The 23,513-nt window shown below is 44.3% G+C and overlaps 1 protein-coding gene across 3 annotated transcripts in view; it reads right to left on the minus strand.

The window, feature by feature from the left end:
* LOC119456041 (alpha-mannosidase 2x-like) overlaps positions 1–23,513 on the minus strand; it is a 96,909-nt gene that overhangs the window by 40,647 nt on the left and 32,749 nt on the right. For all 3 annotated transcript variants that reach the window (XM_037717635.2, XM_037717636.2, XM_037717637.2), the window contains exons 2-6: positions 13,241–13,420; positions 8,270–8,512; positions 4,837–4,984; positions 3,329–3,500; positions 2,301–2,428 (exon numbers count right to left, since the gene is read on the minus strand). In XM_037717635.2, the coding sequence (XP_037573563.1) occupies positions 2,301–2,428; positions 3,329–3,500; positions 4,837–4,984; positions 8,270–8,512; positions 13,241–13,420 (871 nt within the window). The remainder of the gene's footprint in view (positions 1–2,300; positions 2,429–3,328; positions 3,501–4,836; positions 4,985–8,269; positions 8,513–13,240; positions 13,421–23,513) is intronic.

Consider the following 23,513-nt stretch of genomic DNA (forward strand, 5'->3'; position numbering starts at 1 on the left):
TCTCGCATCACATGGAGGTGGGAACAGAAAAATAAAAGCTACACACGCACGTATACCTGTACAATCTTTGTGAAAAGTGTACGGGCTATGTTGCCTGCAGCCGCCAGGCCGTTTACAGGCTATTTAAGGGGGTTCCTGTGGTATGCTATAAGTTACAATGGCCTGGGGAATGGAAAGAACTCTCGTTCTAGCCATCCAATGGTCTGGAGTGTCAGGAGTGCTACCACAGGAACCACACCACATAGCCAAACAATGTATACAGTGAAGGCATAGCCCATTTTTGACAAAGGCTGTACCAAGTAAGGTCTATGGTGCGGATGAAGGCATAGCCCATTTTTGACAAAGGCTGTACCAAGTAAGGTCTATGGTGCGGATTATACTTATAAGAAAGTACATCAAGGAGAGCAACATAACCTAACTCCCAGCTACTAGAATAATTGTAATATGTAACCCACAAGGCCCAATGTATAATTTTTGCCGCATTGAGCTTAATACCTCAAAATTCTGATTGAAGTGCAGGAAACTTAATGCAAAGCCCATAGTAGTATTATTGATATGCTGGAATGAATTTTCAGAAAACCCCTAAGTATTTTATTGCGATAGCAATTATATGGACACTCCAAAGCAGATTTCTGCCGTCGGCGTCACCGTGAGGTTCCGTATGACGTCAATGGAGATGAAATCGTCGCCGCGCGCCGCCGAACGCTGTATGTGCGAGTGAAAGGGCGCGAGGGACGCGCGCTTTCACGGGGAGTGAACGCACGGCGGAGAACAAACGCGCGTTCTGTGCCGTGCTCCCTTAAGGGCTGCAGAAGTAGGCGTCTCTTTCCCCCTTTACAATCACCATATATGTAGAGCAAACGCGCCTTCTTCTGACGCACGAAAGGCCGTGGGGGGGGGGGGGGGGGCAGGGAAGGGAGGCGACGTTTAGCTGCGGCACCAAGTGCCTATTTATATCAGAGGCTCTGGCAACAGTCACCAACGCCGCACGCATTTTGTGCGAACGCGGGCAAAACGCCGACGGCGTCGACAACAGTGCTGTGTGTTGCCGGTGCTGCTGCATGTCCAAGTTTGTACAGTGGCCAAAACTACTATCCTTACTCCGTATAGCTCTCTACTAAGTTGCTATCGCAATTGATGCTTCGCCTTTCGGGTGAAACTGCGACAACTTTTTTTACTGAAATAAGATTTCATTAGTTTTTCTTTTTATGAATGTACAAAATTGCCAGAAATGAAGGTGAACAAGTTAAAAAAAAAAGAAAAACACCGCATATCCACGAAGTGAATGATGATGAGTGGGCGAAGCACCGGGGGATCATTCGGGTAACTGTGAATCCCCCGTACATTGCCCCCTCGAACATGCAAATGAGTGACAGCACATGTGTACAGTATATAGAATGTTGTTTTATTGGTCGTATATGGTATTGAGGTGCGGACCTTGTTTTCCCTTCATTAAGACTGCCTTGTGATCAGTGCAGCGGCACGGCGACGCCAGCAAGCGGACCCAGAGGCGGCGAGAGCGTAGGAAGCGGCGGCAAAACGCCAGAAGTGTTCTCCGGAAGCCGGAGCTTCGCGTACATATACTATATACATATATAGCCCTATATAATATAGCCCTCTATAGCTTATGTAGCCCTTGTGCACCGCAGCGCCCCTAGCGGACTCCATGCAAACCACAGCTATGGACGACGACTACTACGACGAGGGGGGGACAAGGCTCGGCCCTAAGGTGCTTCACCCCTAAAAAAATTTTCTTTACGTTGAATAGTGCTTCACCTTTATGGGGTTGAGACAGCGGTGCACTATCAGAAATACTATTAAAGGATGTATCAACTGGAAAAAAAGTAGCATTAAGACATTGAAGATGCTTGAGCATATCAGTTAAGGAATAAATAAGGCATGAATATTAATGGGGTAATCAAAGCAGAAAAATATGTGGCACATTACCCAACTCAAATGTACAAAGTAACAATTTCATGTACAGTGCAAGTTATTTTGAGGTGCAGCTTGCAGAAGTATGATGCTGCCGTTTGCTGTGGAGCCACAGGTTTCTGCACTTGACACTCCAAACTTTTTTAAATGTGATAATTTCTGTCACTTCTTTTAAAACTTTTGAGAGTCTCCAACAAAAAATCTGCTCTTGACAGTCACTGTAATTACAGTTTTACTCAGACATGCAACAAATTTCATTCACGTTGCTTCAGCAGTTGTCTTATGAAGGCATTTCTGTGTCCCACACAATTTCAAACATGGAGTGTCCATGACTGTACACATTACATCTTCCCTGCATGGTACTTTACCTAGGTTTCGCTCCACCCATTGATGTCCCTCAACCATCTGTTCCAGCATTGCAAACACGTGCGTGTTGGCTTCGTCATTCATCACCCAGCCACCCGTAACGATCTCCAGTTGGCCAGACTGCACATAACTGCAAAAATATATTGCACACACATGTACCAAATGCCAGCAACAGCTACAACACAAATACAGTGTCAAGACTAACACATGACTATATTACGATGAAGAAATTGCGGTCACTGACCAAGCCAAGGTGAAAATAACACAGACATGTCGGGACCCGAACGGGTCCCGAAACGTCTGTTATTTTCACCTTCACTTGGTCAGTGACCGCAATTTCTTCATCATCATCATGTTACTTCACCAGACGAACTTTCGTCGAACTCTTGACTACATGACAATATTACGCAGCTGTCAAGTCAGGCAGCTGGAACACCGCGCAGAATGAGCAAATGAGCTCTTGTGGTAATGAACAGGGAACACTAAACGGCAAAAGAAAGCGAAATATATTACAATATTTTGCCATATTTCTTTTTCAATGCATCCCTCAAACTGGACTTTCCATTAGTAATGCAATTTCCAGTGCATCGACAAGAATCTGCAAACAACTTTTTAAAATATTCCTTGTTATGGCACGACATTGGCTTGGAATAACAAAAGTTTATTTGATCAACACTGAACAGAACAAATACTAAGCGAATGGAAGAGCAGTAAGGGACAGCAGAGGACCAGCTGGAGTGATCCAAGTGAATTATCTTGGCACAGCATACAATTTCCTTGTCCTGCAGTGTGACAAAATGGGAAGCTCCTGCACAATTTCTCACTAAATCTGCCCTACAAGAAGAAAGCACGCATATAATACCCAAGATGTTTGTACTCTTGCACACGAAAAAAAAGTAAAAGGCGTTTAAGGGCCTACAAGGCACATCATCTATTAATTTAAAATCAAGAAGACAAAAGAAAGACATGCTTCTTAGACTAGACCACAAAAGACTAGTGTTTATCTAACCATTCAGAGTGCCATGCTTACCCCCGCACTTTGGACTTGATGTCCTCACTTTGTTGGTCAAACCAGTGAGAGAGGTAGGAAGTCTCGGCCCAGATGAAACGCCGCCGTTTGTCCACACCGAGCTTAGTGGCCATATTGTCCAATATGTGTCGCGTTTGGTCCAGGTAATACTTATCAAATGTCTTAAGCCAGCCTACGAGAACAACAGACAAACTATAACCATCAGTAAATCATCGTCACACCAACCCAGCTACGCGTACTTCTGCCACTATGACGGTGCTTGAATGCTCAATATGGCGACAGAAATGTATAGAAACCAAGAATGACTTTTGGTTTGCCAGCACTGCTACTGATGACTCGCTGTGTGATATAGATGCAGTTGCTTTCACATATCACTAATTGTTGCTGAGCTATTTGGTTCATACTTATCATGGTGCAAAAGACGCGAAACCATATGAATATATGACCAAAAGGGAAAGAGCATTACAGATGCTCTTTTCTGTCCGGTAGTTTCATTCGCACCATAATTTACTGTAACATGCTGTGTGATCTTTAAACTTTCAACACAAACAGCATCAATTGCATGCAGACGTTAATTTCCAGTTGACTGTGAAAGCATATGGAGCATGGGTGCCACAAAAGAACTAAATACCAAGTGCAAGCAGATGTCAGTGCATCTATGGCGGCACAGTGTTCCCAGATTGTCCATTGAACCTGGGAGAAGGTAATGCTCTATAAACTGCTGCAAATTACTTTATATGCTCCACAATTGGAGCATTAAAATTGTACAGCAACAAGTGACACCTTCTAGCACCTGCTTGGCTAATAGAAACTGACATGCAGCATGTACTACTGTATCCAATACAGGAGTTCATGATAAATGCTATTTGCGCACCACTTGAAACGAGGACTAGAAACGACAGACACAAGTGCAAACCTTCAGCTGGTTTCAATGGTAGGAAGTCGAATTGATACTGTTGTTAATGGTAGGAAGTAGAATTGTTACCAACTAGCCCAAAGCAGTCCCCTGCCTATACAGCAGCTTACAGCGTTTCAGAGAATTACCAGAGCTTATCTGGTGCTACTCGCCTTTGAAGCTACCAATTCGGCAGTGCAACCAACACAGGAAACATTGGAGGTACATAGCTCTTGAAAAAGATGTCCTCAAATGAACCCCTCATCCCAAACCCCTTGTACTATTAATCTTGGAGCTAATTTATCATTATCAGTTCTCCAAATGACAACAGCATTATTACCTAATCTAATAAATTTTAGCTTTTAACATACATTTCATGGGAACAAATCAACTAGTGCAATGTAAATGACAAATTTTTGCAAACACAATAACAACTGATGAATAATTAGTGACACAAACAACTCCCACCACTGTTTAGTTATGCATGAATGATCAGTACACAGAAAAGTACATGTGGTGAAAGTTTTTCTGACACCTCAGTGTACCTCAAAAAGAAACACTGGATCTGCCCTTTAGCAAATATATAGCACCATTATGAACTTCAGCTTCTTACCTGGATCATTGTGGGAATGAGGGACTACAAACACCCTAAGTTTCCGGTCTTTCGTCCACATTGACTCCTCATACTCAAGTTTCCAACCTTGTTTCCACACCCCGCCATCTGGGTTGTCGAATGCTATCTTCTCATATAGGTCATACACCTGGTGGGAAAGCAAAAGACAATCAAATATGTACATGATGGCTTGCTTGGACACATATTGATAATGCACAGGCACACTAGTACACAGCCAGGTAAAATAAATGTTCAAGTAAAGAACCCCAAATCTGTGCATGTGTGAATGGCTTAAAAATTCATACACAGTGGATCTGTGCTCCAACTCCATGCAATCATGTGTGCAGGGTGCTCCACAATGCTATCCAGTGATCCATTATGCATTAAAATAAAATTGCTTTGCCACTCTGCCTTCCTACATGCATTCATCAAAGTATGAGAGTCAGTCAACAGAAAATCTTAAATTATTTTTTAAATAATGAACTGAGTGAACGAAAAAAATTTAACATCATTTTCCTACATAATTTTTCTCCCACTCTATACAAGTTCGCAACACTTGCAAAGTGCCTACATTCCCGTGGAAAATGAATAAAAATGTTGCAGTTTCACCCGAAAGGCGAAGCATCAATTGCGATAGCAAATTAGTAGAGAGCTATACCGAGTAAGGATAGTAGTTTTATCAGCTGTATAAACTTGGACATGCAGCAGCACCAGCAAAGTGCACAACTGTTGTCGACGCCGTCGCGTTTTGCCCGCGTTCGCACCGAACGCACGCGCGGTGTTGGTGACTGTAGCCGGTGCCTCTGGGGGCGGCTCGGAGGTTTTTGATGAGATCAGAACGGACATTCGTCGAGCAGCGTTGGAAGTCTTTACCACCTTCTCGCCTCACAACGCTTTTATATAAATACGCATATGGTGCTGCCGCTAAACGTCGCCTCCCCTCCGTCCCTCCCGTCCCCCCACAGCCTTTCGCGCGACGGAAGAAGTCGCGTTTGCTCTCTGCCGTGCATTCGCTCCCCGTGAAAGTGCGTGTCCCTCGTGCACATACAGCATACGGCGCGCGGTGATCGAATCGTTGTTGGACTCTATACGGAACCTCACGGCGAGGCCGACGCCAACGGTACAAATTCGCTTGGAGTGTCCATATAATTGCTATCGCAATAAAAACTGTTTGGCTGTGCAACTAGTTATGCACAGCTCAGTGTGCCTCTTCATCTGCAAAAAATGTTTTCCTCCAGTGCGTCCTTGAGCAGTCTAAACATGTGATAACCACTTGGTGTGATATCCTGTACGTAAGGAGAATGTGTCAGAACATCAAAATGCAGGTCTTGAAGAGTGGCAACTGTTGAAGTGCTTCAGCTGTGATGTCATTTCCTTTTTAATTGACATCACATCCCCGAAATGCCAACCCCGGAGCACCAGTTTGCAATTGAAGAACAAACCCAGCAAACAAACAAACGAACAAACAAAACGAAAAAGTTGCAAGGGGTTAAATCCAGTGAACAGGAAGGGTGTTTCAGCAAAATGATGGAACTGCATGCCAAAAACTCATGCACTATCAATGCAGAGTGCGCAGAGGCATTATCGTGGTGCGGAATCCAGTGCCCCTCTCTCACCAAACTTGGTCAGACATGGCATACACAATCTTTTCAGCTGCTTCAGGACCTCCATGTAGCAAGCTACATTGACAGTTTGACATCAGGCACAAATATGTGGTGCACAATTTGATGACAGTAGAAATCTCTAGCAACATGGCTTTGATTTTTGCTTTGTTCTTCCGTGCCCTTGGCTCGTCTTTCTTTTTACACTCCTTGCTCTGGGACTTCACTTGATGGTGGATTCATAAATCCCAGTTTTCTTACCGGTGGCAACTCTTTGCAAGAATTCATTACTGTCATCTGAACTTTTTCAACTGATACAACATTCTTTTCATTGCAACTTCTGCTCAGGAGTCAACAGTTCCAGCCTCCGCCCCCCCCATCTTGGTAAAAACCTTTTCCATTTCCAAATTTTCAGTCAGAATCTGGTGAACAGACGACTTTCCCAAACCAAGTGCTTATGATATCATTATAACAGTCATTCGGCAGTTACTGAGCACAAGAGAACAAACACAATGTTTTCATCTTCGGAAGAGGTGGAGAAGTGATCTGATCTTTCATCATCCTTGGGGCCCTCACGGGCTTTCCGAAAACCCAGCACCCACTAAAACATAGTTCTTTCCTTAAGTTTAGGGCATCCTTTCTATAGGCCTTTTGCAACATTTGATGGATTTCTGCACCTATTCTTGCCCAATTTCCCAAGAAATTTGATGCTGATCCTTTGTTTCATCTGTCTGTCGATCTTCTTTCAACAAAGACTAAAAATGGCTTGCACAAAAAGTACATGCATCAATTTCTGCCTTGTCATACAGCAGCCCGGCTTGTACTAGAGGTCAACCAGGCCCTCTCAAGTAGAGAGAGTGGCACCAGTACACTCTCGCATTCTTTTTTTTGCTGACTCGCTGCATAGTATTTTGGGACAGACCTAGTACAACTGCACTGTTAAGAATGCAATGTGAAAACATTGTACCAAAATGAGACTGACCCACAGAAAGCTGATGAAAAATCCCTGAGAATGAATGATGTCAGAGGCAAAGAGCCGAGAAGACCGAAGAAACAATAAGTTGAAGTTTATCGTACTGATAAAGCTGGATTCACATGGAGGACCGAATCACCAATTGTTTCTGTGGAAGAATGTGCCATATCTCAGTGACAGTGAACTACCCCGTGCGAAACAGCAACGCAGACTATCTGCTTGCAGTGCGATATTCGGTGCAGCTGAGCGATACAATGCCCATCTGCAGAGTGAAACAGTGATATCGGCTGTTTAAATACAGCTTAAAAACTAACTGCAACGGAATTTAGGATTGTGTAAAAATCTTAGTTTCAGATAGTGCAGATATAGAGCAGCCTCCATGCAAAATGTTATTTTTGAAATATCAGCAGATGCGTCATGAAAAGCTGGCGAAAATAGACATTTTCGACACCGAACCTTAAAAAAAAAAAAAAAAACTGCTGTCATTACTGCTTGCCTGAAGTGACGCATGACAGAGAATTGGCAGGACCTCCGAGATTAAGAGTTGCCTGCAGCTGCCAGTAAGGTGCTGAAAAATCTCAGAGGCGACCAAGCTGGGATTTGCGTCATATCCGCTTACCATCAGGTGCATGTATCATCAGCTTAGGTGCTGCTTCAAGGCTATTAAGAAAATTATATAATTATCAGCCCTGCAGCTTTGTTAAGATTGCTTCAATAGTGTAGACAGCTCCCCAATAACTAATTTAGCCAGAGTGAAATTTTGTTGCAGTTGGCTTTTCACTGGGCATAATAGTGGAAAACAGCTGTAAGAACAGTGTGCTGAAGGTTTCAAGCATTTTGTAGACTTGGCAAGACTCACATTGTAGTCGATACTGGCAGGAGGGGAGCTGCAAAAGGCGCAGTCGGCTGGTGAGAGCGCGATGGCTGTCCGTGATACATTCTGCAGTGCTGGTGGGGCCTTGGGGACGCCCTTCCAGCCCAGACCAGGGCCACCAGTGAGGAAATTGCGAACTGTGTCCCGGATCTGGGTCAGCATTACGTGGTTGTTGCGAAGCTCTTTCTCCAGCCGCTGAAGCCTCTGCTCCAGGGCGGCCATGTCCACCTGAAGTTATGATAACACAGAACCGTTACAGGCCAAAAAGATACAATGCACTTGAACAAATTCACATTAGGCAAAGCTTTGCTGAAAGTCAAGGCAAAGAAAGCTTTGTTTTTAAAACCACAGCTTTTATCAAGGCATAAATGTAAGGGTGCTAATTCTCAACACTAAAATTTGGCCATATTGTAAAATATGGCATCTTGTCAGCTCTTATTTGCTAACAAGTGGCCTCTGCTTGGCTCAAAATGCCAACAAGGCAAATTTTGGCCACATGGAGGAATTTGACAGCGTCCAGACAGTGGTCCAGAATAGCACCCCAAGTGGGCAACCAGGAAAAAAAGTTTAGTGTCTCGTGCAATACACACAAACTTGAACAGCTAAAGCTGACCATATCAGATGAACTGGTGTCATCCTAAAATGTCAAGCTGGAACAGTGTCATCCCATGAATTCATTTGAAGTGTGTGCTCATTGCAATGTCGCCAGCTACAATCCGTAAATTGCAATATGTGGTGTGAAGTAACTAGTTGAAAACTTAATAAGTAATTTTTTTTTTCATTTATATGCACTTTGATCTATATTACAAGTAATGTCGGCCTCTTCGAGTAATCCAGCTCACGGACTACAACTGCAGTATCTGCCGCAGGTGATTCTTGGAAATCCTGTATAGTGTAAATAATAATAAAAAAAAACAACCCCAGTGTATTAAGCATGACCTGTACATTTACACAAGCAAAAACACTATGTGCATCCAACCAGCAATGCACACCTTGGACGAGCCTAAGAAAGCTGTTCTTCTGAAAAAAGTACAAGACTGCTTTTGAGAGTGAATAAGACGTAATGGTGATAGCTAAGGGGTACCTGCCGTTTGCATTTAATAATGCAAACATTTACACAAGCACTTCACAATGTGGTTCAGTCATTTACAATGTGTTGACATCATATTACTGTTCATACATTCTTTCACACATCACAAGGAATCTGGCTGCACTCACAAATTTGCTGGCTTTTAACTATGACAAAAGAATTTAACTTTGTTTTCTTTTTCTTCTTTTTGCATTGGTTGCCACATGGCACAATAGAATGAAATTATATCAAAATAAGAAGGCCTGTTTCATGCAGATACCGCAAGAAGAACTCATGGAATGCATTGTCCATTAGCCATCACTTGATCACGTTGATCAGTTCCTAACAGCCCATAGTGAGTCATAGACAGTCTTTGTCGCTCGGCATGTCCAAGGTAGATTATGTGCATCCATTGCAGATGCAGGAGCAGAATAGGGACTCGGGGTTCGAAATGCTAGGCTATAGCCATCCGCAAAGCTCACATAAGGTGGTGCACCTAAATGTCTTGCTACACATGTGGCGAGTTGCGTAACATACACCTATTATTCAGTGACTTCAATGTAAATGGCATTGTAGAACACCTGCTTGTAACGAAAAGTCATGAGTTTGAATTTCGTAAGGTACAAGAATATATTTTTTTTCTAAAACATCTTGCTATGTTAGGCCAACCGACTGACCAACTGAAGGAAGGCACTATATGAAAACTTATCTGTGATCCGTAGTGTGGCTATCACCATTATATAGTAGCTAGCAGACAACCCAGATGCCAAATTGAACCCACTGGCAAATTCAACAAAGAAACATAGAGAACTTTTTGCTGACAGGCTAAGGTGCATACAACGAAATTGCATGCCAACATGTCACAGCTTCGTCTGCCTTACTGGCCTTTCAGTTATACTGATTATGTTACATAGAAGTGAACATTAAAGGGGCAGGTGAGGCGAGTATAAGCGAAGAGCCTGGCATATTATGCCTGTTGCAATAAATAGTTTGCTATATCAAGTTATTCGATATACACAAACTTGCCTATAAACTGAAACGGACTCTTGTGAAACATTTGCTATATACGAATTTGTCATCTTCAGCAGTGTAAAGAAGCAAGAAAGGAATCTATTTATTGAAAAGCAACTATGTGTATAAAGCTGCAATGTGTGCCTGTGCCATTAATTGTCCCCCCACCCACCCTTTAGCATCAACAAATACAACATTCTCAGTGTGCAAGGTTGTTTAGGCCTGCTCTTTTCCCTCAATTCCAAGGAAAATCCTTCGAGCACTGCATTGGAAAGCCGACCAAGTTCCTCCCAGGGTGTGGCAATGCAGTCTCCATTCTGTGCTGGGGTTCAGTGCAATTGAGGTAGAAACAGTTACAGCATGGTAGAAACAGTTACATATAATGCCTAAAGGGACATCACACCAGGCATGGTTGAGCATTGCAAGCTTCAAATCTTCTCTGCAAAAAAGAAATAATAATAATAATAATAACTTCCCTGAATGCTGAGTTCGTGGCATGCAAGCAACTTCATAGCAATGGCAGCGGACGTCTCGAGTTTGATATGTCCAATAGGGAGTTATTTTATGTGAGTGTCGGAAAGTAAGTTTCATGTGTTCAGTATAGAGAATAATTTTCTTTACCCAGGTTCGTTATATTTGGGTTCGACTGTCCACAAATTAAGCAACAAGATCAAACTTCCTGGTTTGCATTGTTCTATAAAACACTTGCCATCCTTGCTTTCCTGCTTTGTCCAGCGAAAAAAAAAAAAAAAAAAATAGATGAAAGGAACAAACAGTCATATGCGCATCACCATTGAAGAAACAAGCTACTGCTGAGACAGCGATTTGCTTTGCTATCTGTTGGCTACCAAGTGCAGACGGACCATGCAAGAAATGATGCCAAGTGCTTTGTTAAATTGTGTGTCAAAAAGCACAATCTTGTTGCAGATTTAAGTAAAAGCAATAGAGTGGTAAACAATAATTCTTCTTTTAAGGTCGTCAGAATAAAAAGGCAGGTCACTGTATAGACTTGCAGAGTCCTCACTATTAGTGACATTAACTCTCACCTCTTAAAATACAAGAACCAACTAAAGAAAATACCAGTGCAAGTTAGAGCCTGGAAGACGTATTCATCATGTGTCAGCAGCATTGTGCAGAAATGGCAATGAAACTCAAAGCTGCACTTTATCACCAGCAAAGCATTTTGAATGCTACGAGGCATTTAGCAAGCTGCTGACTAGTGTATGAAAATAAGGCACCATTACACAATATGAGGCATTTATCTAAGCATCAAAGAAAACAAATTGATATTACTACCATCACCTGAACAAAGTAAGGGGATGGCCCAGTTTGTACAGATAAAAATAGTGCACTCATCACATCCCTCCTGCAGTTCTACAATTTCAAGTATAGAAGAAAGTTGAGCTAGTTGGTGCGTGTCCCACAATTCAGGCATATTTAACTACACTAGAAATGCACTCATAAAAACACAGGACACCACACTAGACGTGGACTGCATCTTTACCATGCTAGAACATCTAAATTATGGGATGCATAGAATCTAGACGCAAAGAGCAATATTACATTCTTTTCTAATCCTTTTCGTTAGCACAGAAGCTATTGGAACAAGTCAATAAGCAGGTTATTTCTAAGATAAGAACACTCTTTTGTGGTGAGAGGCAACGTGTCCTGTGTGCTTCTTGTTCTTATGCTACATCTTTTTATCACTAGTTAAGTGTGCCTGAATTGCAGAATACAAATTTTATGTAAGACAACATTCAAGGTGTATTAACAGAATAAACAGTACATAATAGTGACAATTGGGCTTTGTTATTGCCACTGGAGCTTGCTTATGCTCACAGCAAAGCTTCATTGCTGTCTTACATAATATTTGAAGTGCTGCTGAAGCAAAATAAAATTTGATGTGAATTTAAGGTGGGTCATTGCCATGCGGTTAGGTTAGTGGCACAGAAGGGATCTGTGAGCAGTGAAGTCAAGCGCACTAACAAAACTGGCCCCCAAGTTCGCTTTCGTACAATCAAACGTAATATTTTGCGCACAGTTAGTCATTAAAGCGCAGCCTACTAAGCTGCTGTCCAAACACCTGTGCAGCAAATTGAGGGGGGGAAAGCATGCTTGTCTTGCTGCTTTATTATTTAATTATTTATTTTCTTTGCTCTTGCTCTTCAACTATAATGAGTGACTCTGGGCCAAGCAAACATAGAAACAGAATGGTGTAGATGAAGCCATCAAGCCACAGGCGAGATCTTTATAAACTAATTATGGTGACGCATGGTCAATGACTATTAGGTAGTTAACTGTGCCCATCTAACGGCAGAGGAGCCGCAACAAAATGAAAATGGCACCAAGAGAACAACGATGCTAACGGAAATTGTTGAGCACTTTGGGTTTGCGCTTCAGAGTGATAAGGATTTCAGTGCAGCAAGTAGTGCAGCCTACCTGACCCCACAGGAAGAATAAAACTGCTTCGCATAACCCTCTACAATCCCGGCCTTTTTCTTTCTTTTCTGTTAGGAACTTTAATCGCTTTTTGAAAAGCTGGCCGTACAAAACTCGAAACACCACCAGGCGTAACGCTCGCTGGCATCAACACAAACCCTACGTATCTCGTTTCATGTTATTAAAGAGGAACAAATCTTGCCGACATACGTGACCCACTTTAAAAGCATGAACAGTCGATCAAACACTACGCTATCATACGCGAATTCTGTGCATATGCGATACGAAAGCAGTGTTCGCGGTCGGAAGACCGGGATCAAAGGTGAATGAGTATACGTGGGACCCGAGACGAGCGCATTCCACTTTCTAGGCCAGTAGGTCCAACGTGCTGCAGCGACGTTGACTATTACCAAAAAGTAAAAGAAGATCGTCCGTACCTTGCCTGGAGGCCATCCTGCCAGGCCAGTAGAGCTCGGTAGGAGCCTGCTGAAGTAGATGTAGACGGCTCCGAAGCACACGAGGACACAGGCGGCACCGATGCAGGCCGCCGATCTTCGAACTTGTAAGATGGTAGTCCCGAACCGCAGGCGTATCATAGCGCCCGTGTCATGCTGCCGCTGGGTCGTTCCAAAAAGAAATTAAAGATCCGCTTGCGCTGACAGCCACCGAAGTAAAACAAACAGGTACTAAGCGCAACCATAGCAGCACTGTCTCTCAACGAGCGCCGCGACCAACGCAGCACGCCGATCGTGGGGTGTATATATGCTCAACACCTATTGTAATGGGACCGTTAGAGCAGGTTCATTACGGCGCGGAAATCACGCCGGTCATGCAAACAACACGCCAGAGCCATTCCTTTTCAGCGTGCGTCGGACTGTTTTTTGACGGACGGTACGGGCCACCGCGCAAAACCACCTACACATACACAAACACGCACAACGCCGACCAACGCAAGAAAAATAAAAGTAAAATGCGGCTACGAGAAGCCCAGTGGAAAGCGCGTACGTGTACCCTTTCCTCTGCCGCTTTCCCGCCGCGGGCGCCCTCTGAGCTTGTTTCGGTTTCGCTAGCGCGAAATTTTAAACACAATGTTGTGGCAGTGAAGTGGAATCGATAAATTATGAGGTAATAACCTTCACGGCTCCTCATAAATAGCTTTCGATCAGTTCATTTCTTAGTTCCCTGATGTATAATGGCGTAAGTGAGACTAACAGCCTCGAGAATTTTATTTTTTCATACATCTTGGAATTATAATTTGTTATTATATGTGCGCGCAAAAATGACCCAGGAATGCGTGTGTGTGTGTGTTCGTGGGAGTGCGCGTGGCATTCCGTTCATTTAGAAATAATAAAAACAAAGTAATATTGAAGACATGATGCTAATTAGGCAACATTTATTATTTGCTGCACGTTTTAGAGTATGACAGCTGGGTGGTAGTGAACGAGCTCGGTACATTGTTCGTGTCACCTCATTCTACGTTTTTCGTCAAACGCACGATTGAATCACATTATTTTGTTTTATTGACAGCGCTAGTTCATAAACCAATGTACAGATAGTCAACATACCAACCTTTTCCAGACCTATTATGGGCATATCAAATACACAAGAAAGAATTAATTGAAATTTGATGTGCAAGCTTGGGAAAAAAAAAAAAAAAGCAATGTTATACTGTTACGTTGGAAGAAAACCAGAACAGGTAAAAACAGAATTCTGATAGAAAATGTTACGCGGTATTCTTTCAGTGCGCATTCTTTTGCGAGTTTTACGCCACAACTTTGAAAAGCGGGACAAATAACTAGGGAAGATGTAGACAGCTAGAAACTGTTGAGTATGATGTTTTCTAATGGGATGCACAATTTGACGTTCGAGCTTACATAATTAGGCAATAACTTATAAATTTAGGGAATTGATATTTACTAATTGGTTCATCAATTAAAATACAAAAATATAGTGTGCGCAAGGCGACTACTAACAAAACACCGTTGGCCCCATCGTCGTCTCTCGTGCCCCCTTTTTTAAAACAAATTGGCCCCCGTTTTGAATAACACACGGTACCATATAATATTAGTAGATGCATACATATATTATGTGAAAGAATTTTCACACTGTTAGTGCTGCAGATTTATTCAAAACGAAAGGGCATTTCCGTGACGTCGATTCCAATAATCTATCTGTTTCTTTGTCTATTTATCTTTTTTTTTCAGTTTAATATGCATTGAAAGGGTAGATGCCCAGTGGAAATAAAAATTAAATGCAGTGAAATTCGAATTTTCAAAAAGCACACATATAGTTCTTATACATATGTATAAAGAACTGCGAGAACTTCGCTTACTTTTCATGAGACGTTTCAAACTTTTGTATAAATGTGAGCAGTCCGCGTGTGCCTTCCTTGCTATAGTTGCAGACCAACTCTTCTATCTGCAGGCATACAACCGAAGGTCGCTCGCGTCTTTTCTTTCTTTCTTTCTTTCTTTCTTTCTTTCTTTCTTTCTTTCTTTCTTTCTTTCTTTCTTTCTTTCTTTCTTTCTTCTTTCTTTCTTTCTTTCTTTCTGTTGATCACATGCTCTTGGACAAACTGCAGAGTCTGTGCTGTATTCACAGCTCAACCGTGCTGCAGAGTGCAGATATGCATATCTGTTCGCCAGATACAGCGGGTGGGCTTATATTACAGCTTCAGTGCGGAGGAGGCACGTCTCATCGTCTCGGCTCACCGTCATGAAACGCATACCTCCACTGCTGCGTGACTCTCGAAATGTTCTTTTTGTTTCTTTCGCTTCTATTCGTTTTTATCTGTATACGGAGCGGTGAAGTGAGTGAGAGAGAGGACCCGGACTTTATAAAATAATGACGAGATTATATATATATATATATATATATATATATATATATATATATATATATATATATATATTTCACACCACCTAACGAATAAACAGTTAAGTGCTCGAAGTAGTGTTGCCTTGACGCTTCGAAACAGAAGTAATTTTACTGCTCGCAGCGACGCATACCGCATTACTTGGAGGCGTATATACATGCAAGCAAAAGCACTGTGCTGAAAACATCCTGCGACGCTGTGTTTAACCAAAGCGAGCAGAACCGGTAGCATTTTGCTCATCTGCTGGCATAAGCGTGTCAATTGGTATCAATGCACAATTATCACGAATGTATTTGCATTCTCTCTCACATACAAAATTCATGCGGCGCAATAGCGCTTCTCTAGCGCGTTGTGGTTGACGTCAGCGTGATAAAGTGTCGCTATAGACCATAGCAACGCTGTCCTTCCCAGGTACGCATTCCCGCATTCAGGTAAAGTCTGCGTTGGCATGTCAGCGTTACGCTAAAACTCTCCAATGCTGTGCCTATCAATCTCGTGGTTCCAGAAGCAAGAAAGCTTGGGCTGCTAAGCACGAGGTCGCGGGATCAAATCCCGGACACGGCGGCCGCATTTCGATGGCGGCGAAATGCAGAAAACACCCGTGTACTTAGATTTAGGTGCACGTTAAAGAACCCCAGGTGGTCCAAATTAATCCGGAGTCCCCCACTACGGCGTGCCTCATAATCAGATGGTGTTTTGGCACCTAAAACCCCATAATTAAATTTCATTAATTAAGCAAGAAAGCTACCGTGTGAACAACAGAGCATCTGCAGCGTTTTTCTCGGCGTGGATGATTAAAAGACAACAGTTATTCTGTCTCGCAGCAGTGTGGGGGCAAAAAAATTTTTTTGGAGAACGTATACGAAGATAATTGAACCACACAGCTGGTACAGTAAGTGCCATTAGTGTCACCGGGCACTGTGCTAAAAAAAAAAAGGAAAGAGAAAAGAAAGTGAAAAGAAAGAAATCAGTCGCTGTTTCGCCCGAAAGGTGAAGCATCGATGCGATAGCAAACTACTAAGGATAGTAGTTTTATCGGTCGTATAAATTTGTAAACGTTGTCATACTAACTAAACTACATACTAGCATACTAACATACTAACTGAAACAAGCAAACATGAACGCATCTCACTCGATGACCGCGGAAACGCGCTGTCAAAACGCTGTAGTGAGTAAGCGCGGCAGCAGCAGCAAGCGAATTGACCTTCGTCCCGCCGTTCGCATCAACGCGAACTAAGCCGCGAAAACACAGTGCCAGGAGGTAGGACTCTGTCCCCGCCGCAGATGGCTTTCAAGATCCAGCCGCTCGGGTGGGCGCGCGCGGCGCGGAACGCGGACTACCCCCTCCCCACCTTCACCCCGGAGCCTTGCGGAGCCTCGCGCGCGCGCTCGCTCGGGCGGCTCAGCGTAAACACCCCCCCCTCCCTCCTCCTCCTCTTCCTACTCTCTCTCTGGAGCGTTGCGCGCGACTGGAAGACGGGGCGCTTCCTTCCCGCTTCTCGCCCTTGCGTGCGCGAGATTGTTCCGCGTTCACCTGGTCACCCTCGCAAGCTTTCCCTCGCACATGGAGCATACGGCGCGCGGCGACGATTTTATCGCCCGTGGACTTTATACGGAACCTCACCACGACGGCGACGCCGACCGCAGAAATGCGCCTGGAGTGTCCATATAATTGCTATCGCAATAAATGTGCCAGCGCAGTTGACTGTTTATTTGTTCCGAACGAAGTCGCGTGTTCAATTAAGGTAAAGGAGAAATTAAAAAAGAAAAAAAAAAAAGTGAAAAAGAAGACACTCAGGTACTTAGGTTTGTGAGCATTTAAGGAACCACAGGCAGAAAAAAGTTATCTGGAGCGCTGCTAAGGCTTCTCATCCTTGTTAGACAACACACACACACACACACACACACACACACACACACACACACACACACACACACACACACACACACACACACACACACACACACACACACACACACACACACACACACACACACACACACACACACACACACACACACACACACACACACACACACACACACACACACACACACACACACACACACACACACACACACACACACACACACACACACACACACACACACACACACACACACACACACACACACACACACACACACACACACACACACACACACACACACACACACACACACACACACACACACACACACGCACACACATGAAGGACAACTTGCCGCAGGTGGGAGCAGATTAAAAAAGAAATTGGACCACATACGGACGTGTGTGTGTGTGTGTGTGTGTGTGTGTGTGTGTGTGTGTGTGTGTGTGTGTGCGTGCGTGCGTGCGTGAGCGTGTGTGTTCATCATGTATAGCCTATTAAAATTATCACCCAGCGCCTGAAGTATAGCATGCCAGACGATCATCCAGGCTAACATCTCCAGGTTATCATTGAAGTTTGCTTCTCTCTCTTACGTAGATGACCGTGTGTATAGACGACCTGGTGTGCATGATATGCGCATGCGGAAAACGTCGACACGAAGCATGTGACAACCAACCAGCCTCGCTTCCTTCCGACCGACCTCTCTTTAAGGCGCAGAAATCGATTCTGAAACGGGGCACAGGTGCACTTATACCCCCGTGTATCTGTTTCCTTTCCCGCAACCTTTTCCGGGTGGAGAAAGTTAGTCTTCGGAGGCTTGGGGCTGGGGTGGTCGGACACCTGCTCTCACCTGCTCCTGGGGATCTGCAAGTGACAACCCTACAACGTGTCCTAAGTGCCAGGTGTGTCTACGGTGTACAGTCGTCATCTTTCGGGGCTATAGGTCCTGGTACTTAGGGCATAATAGGCACAAGATGCTTAGGGAGGCCAAACTGTCCCACATGTCCCATATGACTTTACCAGTTGGATAACGGGCAAGTGCGCTGATTCATTGCTGCAGTACCTGCATCAAACAGGGCTGCGTGAATTTCCTCCCCTCCTTCCTATCTTTCATTTCTACGTTTGTCTCCTCCTTTCTGAAGAGTAGGCAGGCGTTGTGCCCCTTCTGGTGGCGGCTGCCAGCCTTGCTCCTCGTTTTCCCTTTCCTGTGTATATGTTTACAAATCAAATAATAATAATAATAATTTATATGACGCCTTTTGCTATATATGCCTGCAACCACTGACGAAAGTCGGCCCACCGACCGAAACTGTTGGGCAATAAAGCAGAGATGACCGCGACGTTGCGAAAATCATTTTCAATAAAAACGATACTTATTGCTATTCCATTGGATTCGAGCGTGATTCGCGGCTTCATATATAGTCCACCACTCGGCCCAATGCGTCACATATTTTTAAACCGCAGTAGCACTGCCGTGCACAGAAACTGCGGCTTCGATTTAAAGAAAACCGTCTCCAGACATTCTATAGACTGTCTACACGGATTATTGTGCAAACACTGCACAAATCTTGCGAATACGCTTACACCGTCCGTTCGAAACGCCGGATGATCCGAAATGTAACAGTTACCTGATCCCATTGTACTTTGCGTGGTGCGATTGTCTCTTCTCGTTCTGTACACGCAGATACAGAAGAGGCTTACACTGCGTCGGAGGATTGTCACAGGTTTACGCAAAGGCGCACGCACCGAGTTTATTAACGCAACTGAAATGCCTAAGTAAATTCGCAACGAGAGTGTTCCAACAGCTTTCCGCGCAGCCTGCAATATTTGGCACACCTATACGCAAGAGCAGAACTTGACCGTTTGCTGTAAATGGGCTGCTGTATATAGGGGATCCCCTTACCTGGGCAAACGAGCGGAAGAGGTTATTCCTGCATGAACATTCTGATAGAGGAAACAAAACAGAGTGCAGAAGTAAAAGTGCGGAGGCCGGGACATGCAACAGACGGCACGTGGGGGGAGCGGATACCGCTCGTATCCGTTCAGCGATATACAGGTGGCAGTGTTTGCCCGAGTGCCATGTCCTTTCGCAGTAAGCGCCAGCTTTATATACATCGCTAAAGCGCAGGTGCGCGCTCTTCTTTATGCTTTTGCTGGCAGTTAACATTTTGTTTCTTGTTTGGAGCAAGGAGACGACGTCATTGAGGCCTATACGAACAGGATACAATTGACATCATCAGCCCGATCTCAGTATAGAAGGCTTCGAAGGAGGCTTCCCAGATGGTCGGACCAAGAAAAAGGTTTCCAGCAGCAAACACTGACATGGACCGCAGGGAAGGAGACACGACACACCGCTGGCTAGCAGCTGAACGTTTAATATTCGTTTTGACGCCTAATGTATCGCAAAGCTCCAGCACAGACACCAGCTGTGCGTTGTGTCTTTTCTTCCCTGCTGTCCGTGTCGGTGTTTTATGTTGGAAACCTTTTCATGCAATGTGCCCATCCAACGAGCTCAGGCATACACTATTCTCAAGGATCTTGAAAGGCCCGAAGAAAGGCCTGAACGGGGCGAGAAAAAACAAACAGGAAAACACTATATTGCTGTGGTGTCTTTCTTCACACGTGTTGTATTTGTCGCGCCGGTTGAAGCCTTTCTATCCCATGCTGGTTCCCCAGAAAGTGAAATTTGCTGTTTAAAAAGTTGTCAGACCTAGGCAAGAGACAGATAGACTTCTATATAGATTCTAAAAGAGAAATTTATATTAAAGTATACGTTTCACGTAATGGGAATGCTTAAATTCGAAAGTGAGTGGAGGGTGTGCCAGAGAGAACCGAAAGAAAAGGGATATTTGTGGTGGCGCCATATTAATTTTTTAGACAAGCTTGTCGTGAGGCCGTAGCTTTCGGCCGTGTAAGCCAAGTAAGCGCTGTTCAATTTTTTATCAATCATAAAAACACAATTACATTACATTACACCCGAAAGTTAGAAGAAACTGAACCTTCGAAGTTTTGTGAACTTTTCCTCTAAGGGAAGGGCCTATATAGACACAAGAATATAACTAGAAAGCTGCATACTTTGAAGAGCTACCTTCTATTCGAAAAAAAAAGCGAGAAAAAGAAAAAAAAAGAAAAAGCCGTTCAGCGATAAAGTGGCTCCTGAAGATTAAATTCGGGTGCCGCTCAAAGCACAGGAAGCTATATACTCTCATAGAACTTGTCACACAGCGGTCACAAGGGACGTGTGCGCTAAAGGCAGCCAGAGTGCTAGTTCGCTTCCTGCGGTCTACGAGCCTGCGAGATAGGATGTGTTAGTGACGTGTGCCGCTTCAATGTTGTCGCCGATTTCCGGTTTGATGCTCACCTCTCTCCCATCCCATCATTATAAACCCTTTTCCCCCGTGCAGTGTAGCAAACCGGAGTTATTCCTGCCTTTCCTTTCTTTCTCCCTCCAGAAATCTAACGTCAGATAGTGTCAACGAGACCGCGAATTGGTAGCGAGAACTGATAAAAGGAAATTACAGCCCGCGAAGAAACACGCGGAAAGCAAGCTCTAGGCTTTAACTAGTGGTTAAAATCACGGTTACGCCGAATGTGCCACGGCGTGACACTTCAGGCAATGTGCTCACACGTTCTCACAATGCACAGTGAACGTTGCAGCGACTGTACAATGACGGCCGCTTCGTAAAGCATGTTTAGCTGCCTTCGGTAACTAAAAGAATGATATTACGAAGGAGAGTAGATCAGAAACAATAGACTCATGCATTGGGAACCAGTGAGTTACTGCAAAAAAATGTAACCGAGGGCTCCATTGAAAGTGCCAGTATAAATATACCAGCGAGAGCTGCCTTCTAGAAATGATATTTCCATTTTAGTAACCTGAGCACGGCCACAGTGGCATACGCTCGACGTCATCGTAATTCTTCAGAAGTTTAAGCGGGCTGATCGATGACTCCGGCAAAGTACCGAAAAAAGAAATGGCCGCAGTTTATTGGCCTTTGAAGCTTCTTGCTATACTTTCAAGTCAATGCCATCTTTGCCTATAATTGACTTTTGTAATAACTGCCTTGACGCAGTTTACTACAGCTCTTTGTGGCCTCACTGGTAATTTCTGACTAAAACGCCCTTTATTTGGATGCCTGCACTAACCATTACTGCGTCGTTCTTTCTTTCTTCCTCCGGAGCGCGAGTTCACTCACCTGTGCTCTTGTTATCACTCATGTTTACTTTTGTGGCCTTATTTGAATCGATACTTTTAAAGTTCGAGCCTCGAGGCACATAGGGCGGCGGGAACGCTTCGAAAAAGCACTCCTCTGGAGCATGGAATGCAAGCCAGTAGCCGTTTACACTGACATGACAGCAGGGACCCCGGGTATTTGAGGCAACCGACGAGACAAGAAACGGCTAACAAAGAGTTTGCAAACACGTCATGTTGCTACAGTTGGGCTCCTAGCCCACATTATCGCCTACACTCGGCCTGATACGTGCCGCCACAGCCTGCCGGTTTGCTACGCCCAGCCATGGTGACTCCACCCAACCTATCCCCCTTTCTCTCCCACTTACCCCTCCCTGTTGGCGCTGAGCCGTGCTCCCTCAAGGGCTGCAGAAGATAGCGTCAACCTTTCCCTTTCCTCACGAACCACTTACTACTACTACATTTCAGCCGTGGTGGCCGAAACCGCGACCTTGAACTCAGCAGCAAACAACTATAGCCACTGAGACACCGCGGCGGGCATCATGGTGACAATGGCTGTTTTCTACGTTAGACAGCAGCGCCAAAACAGACAGCCACGTGATCGATGCCCATGGAAGCAAAATGGGGGAGTCACCCAATGCCGTGACGTCTTCGGTCGCTTAAGTGGCGCAACACAGGTGTTAATTTTAGCTGCACCCAATTTTTAAAACTCGCGTATGGCAGATAGCTCCATTTAAACCCTTGAACTAAATTACTCGGCGAGGCGGGCATTACTTCTATGAGAAATCAAAATGCTTAATCCGTTAATTAACATAACTACACTAATTACCGTCTTAATTGTTTACTTTACGGCACATACTGCGATTTACGAATTGTAGCCGGTGAGTTAAGAAAGCGTATCCACTTTCAACGAATTCTCAGGATGACGCGCCAGTTTCGAGATATTTTCAAAGTGCGTGGCGAAATTCATTGTCGTTCCAATTAACTCTCGTACTTCAATGTGTAAAACTTGGACGTTCGGACTTTATCCGGATATCCGTCGGATATTGGGGATCCATTGGGTTGGCATGAGGCAAGAGTGTCCGCGGGGCCTGAAAATGTTGAGGTGCGCATGGTCCGCTTGACTTGGGCATATTCGCAGCCGAGATCAGAAGGGCCAACATTGCTGCACTTGAGCTTGGCAACGCTCGGGGCGTAATTAACACTCAAACGAGCGATGAAGCTTGCATGGGTCGTTGTCATTTGGAATACCGGTGCAGTCTGCGAGAGCGCGTTTTTGTGAGAGTTACTTCTGCACACCTGGTACTAGCATGCGCGCAGCAGGATTCTTTATAGGCAACATAAAAAAAAAAGAGAGAATGAGACAAAGGTTGACAGCACATTACTGCAGCTGTTGAGCGCTTGCTGTCGTCTTTTGTCTCTGTGAGCTGTTGGTATTTATCAGTGATCTTCCACATTTCACGGTGAGACCACGAGCAAGTATTTCGCCATGCGATGCCTGTAACCTGATATTTTTGCGTGGACAAGAAAAAGCGTCACATTTCTTTGTACACTTCTGCACGCCGCCACAGCCTGCAGTGCTGAGATCAACTGTGTTTACCGATAAAAATGCCAACGTCCGGTTTGCATCCGACACGCGTGTTTCACGTGCCGCAGCCAAGTTGCAGCTATTTGCCTGTTCAAGAGTCTGAGCGCGGCTTCGTTCGCGAACTTGCGGATGACATATTGCGCAAAAATGAATTTATGCTGCTTGCTTGCAGACCAATTATGCG

Source organism: Dermacentor silvarum, chromosome 6 (assembly GCF_013339745.2).
Source record: "Dermacentor silvarum isolate Dsil-2018 chromosome 6, BIME_Dsil_1.4, whole genome shotgun sequence".
Classification (NCBI taxonomy): Eukaryota; Metazoa; Arthropoda; class Arachnida; order Ixodida; family Ixodidae; genus Dermacentor; species Dermacentor silvarum.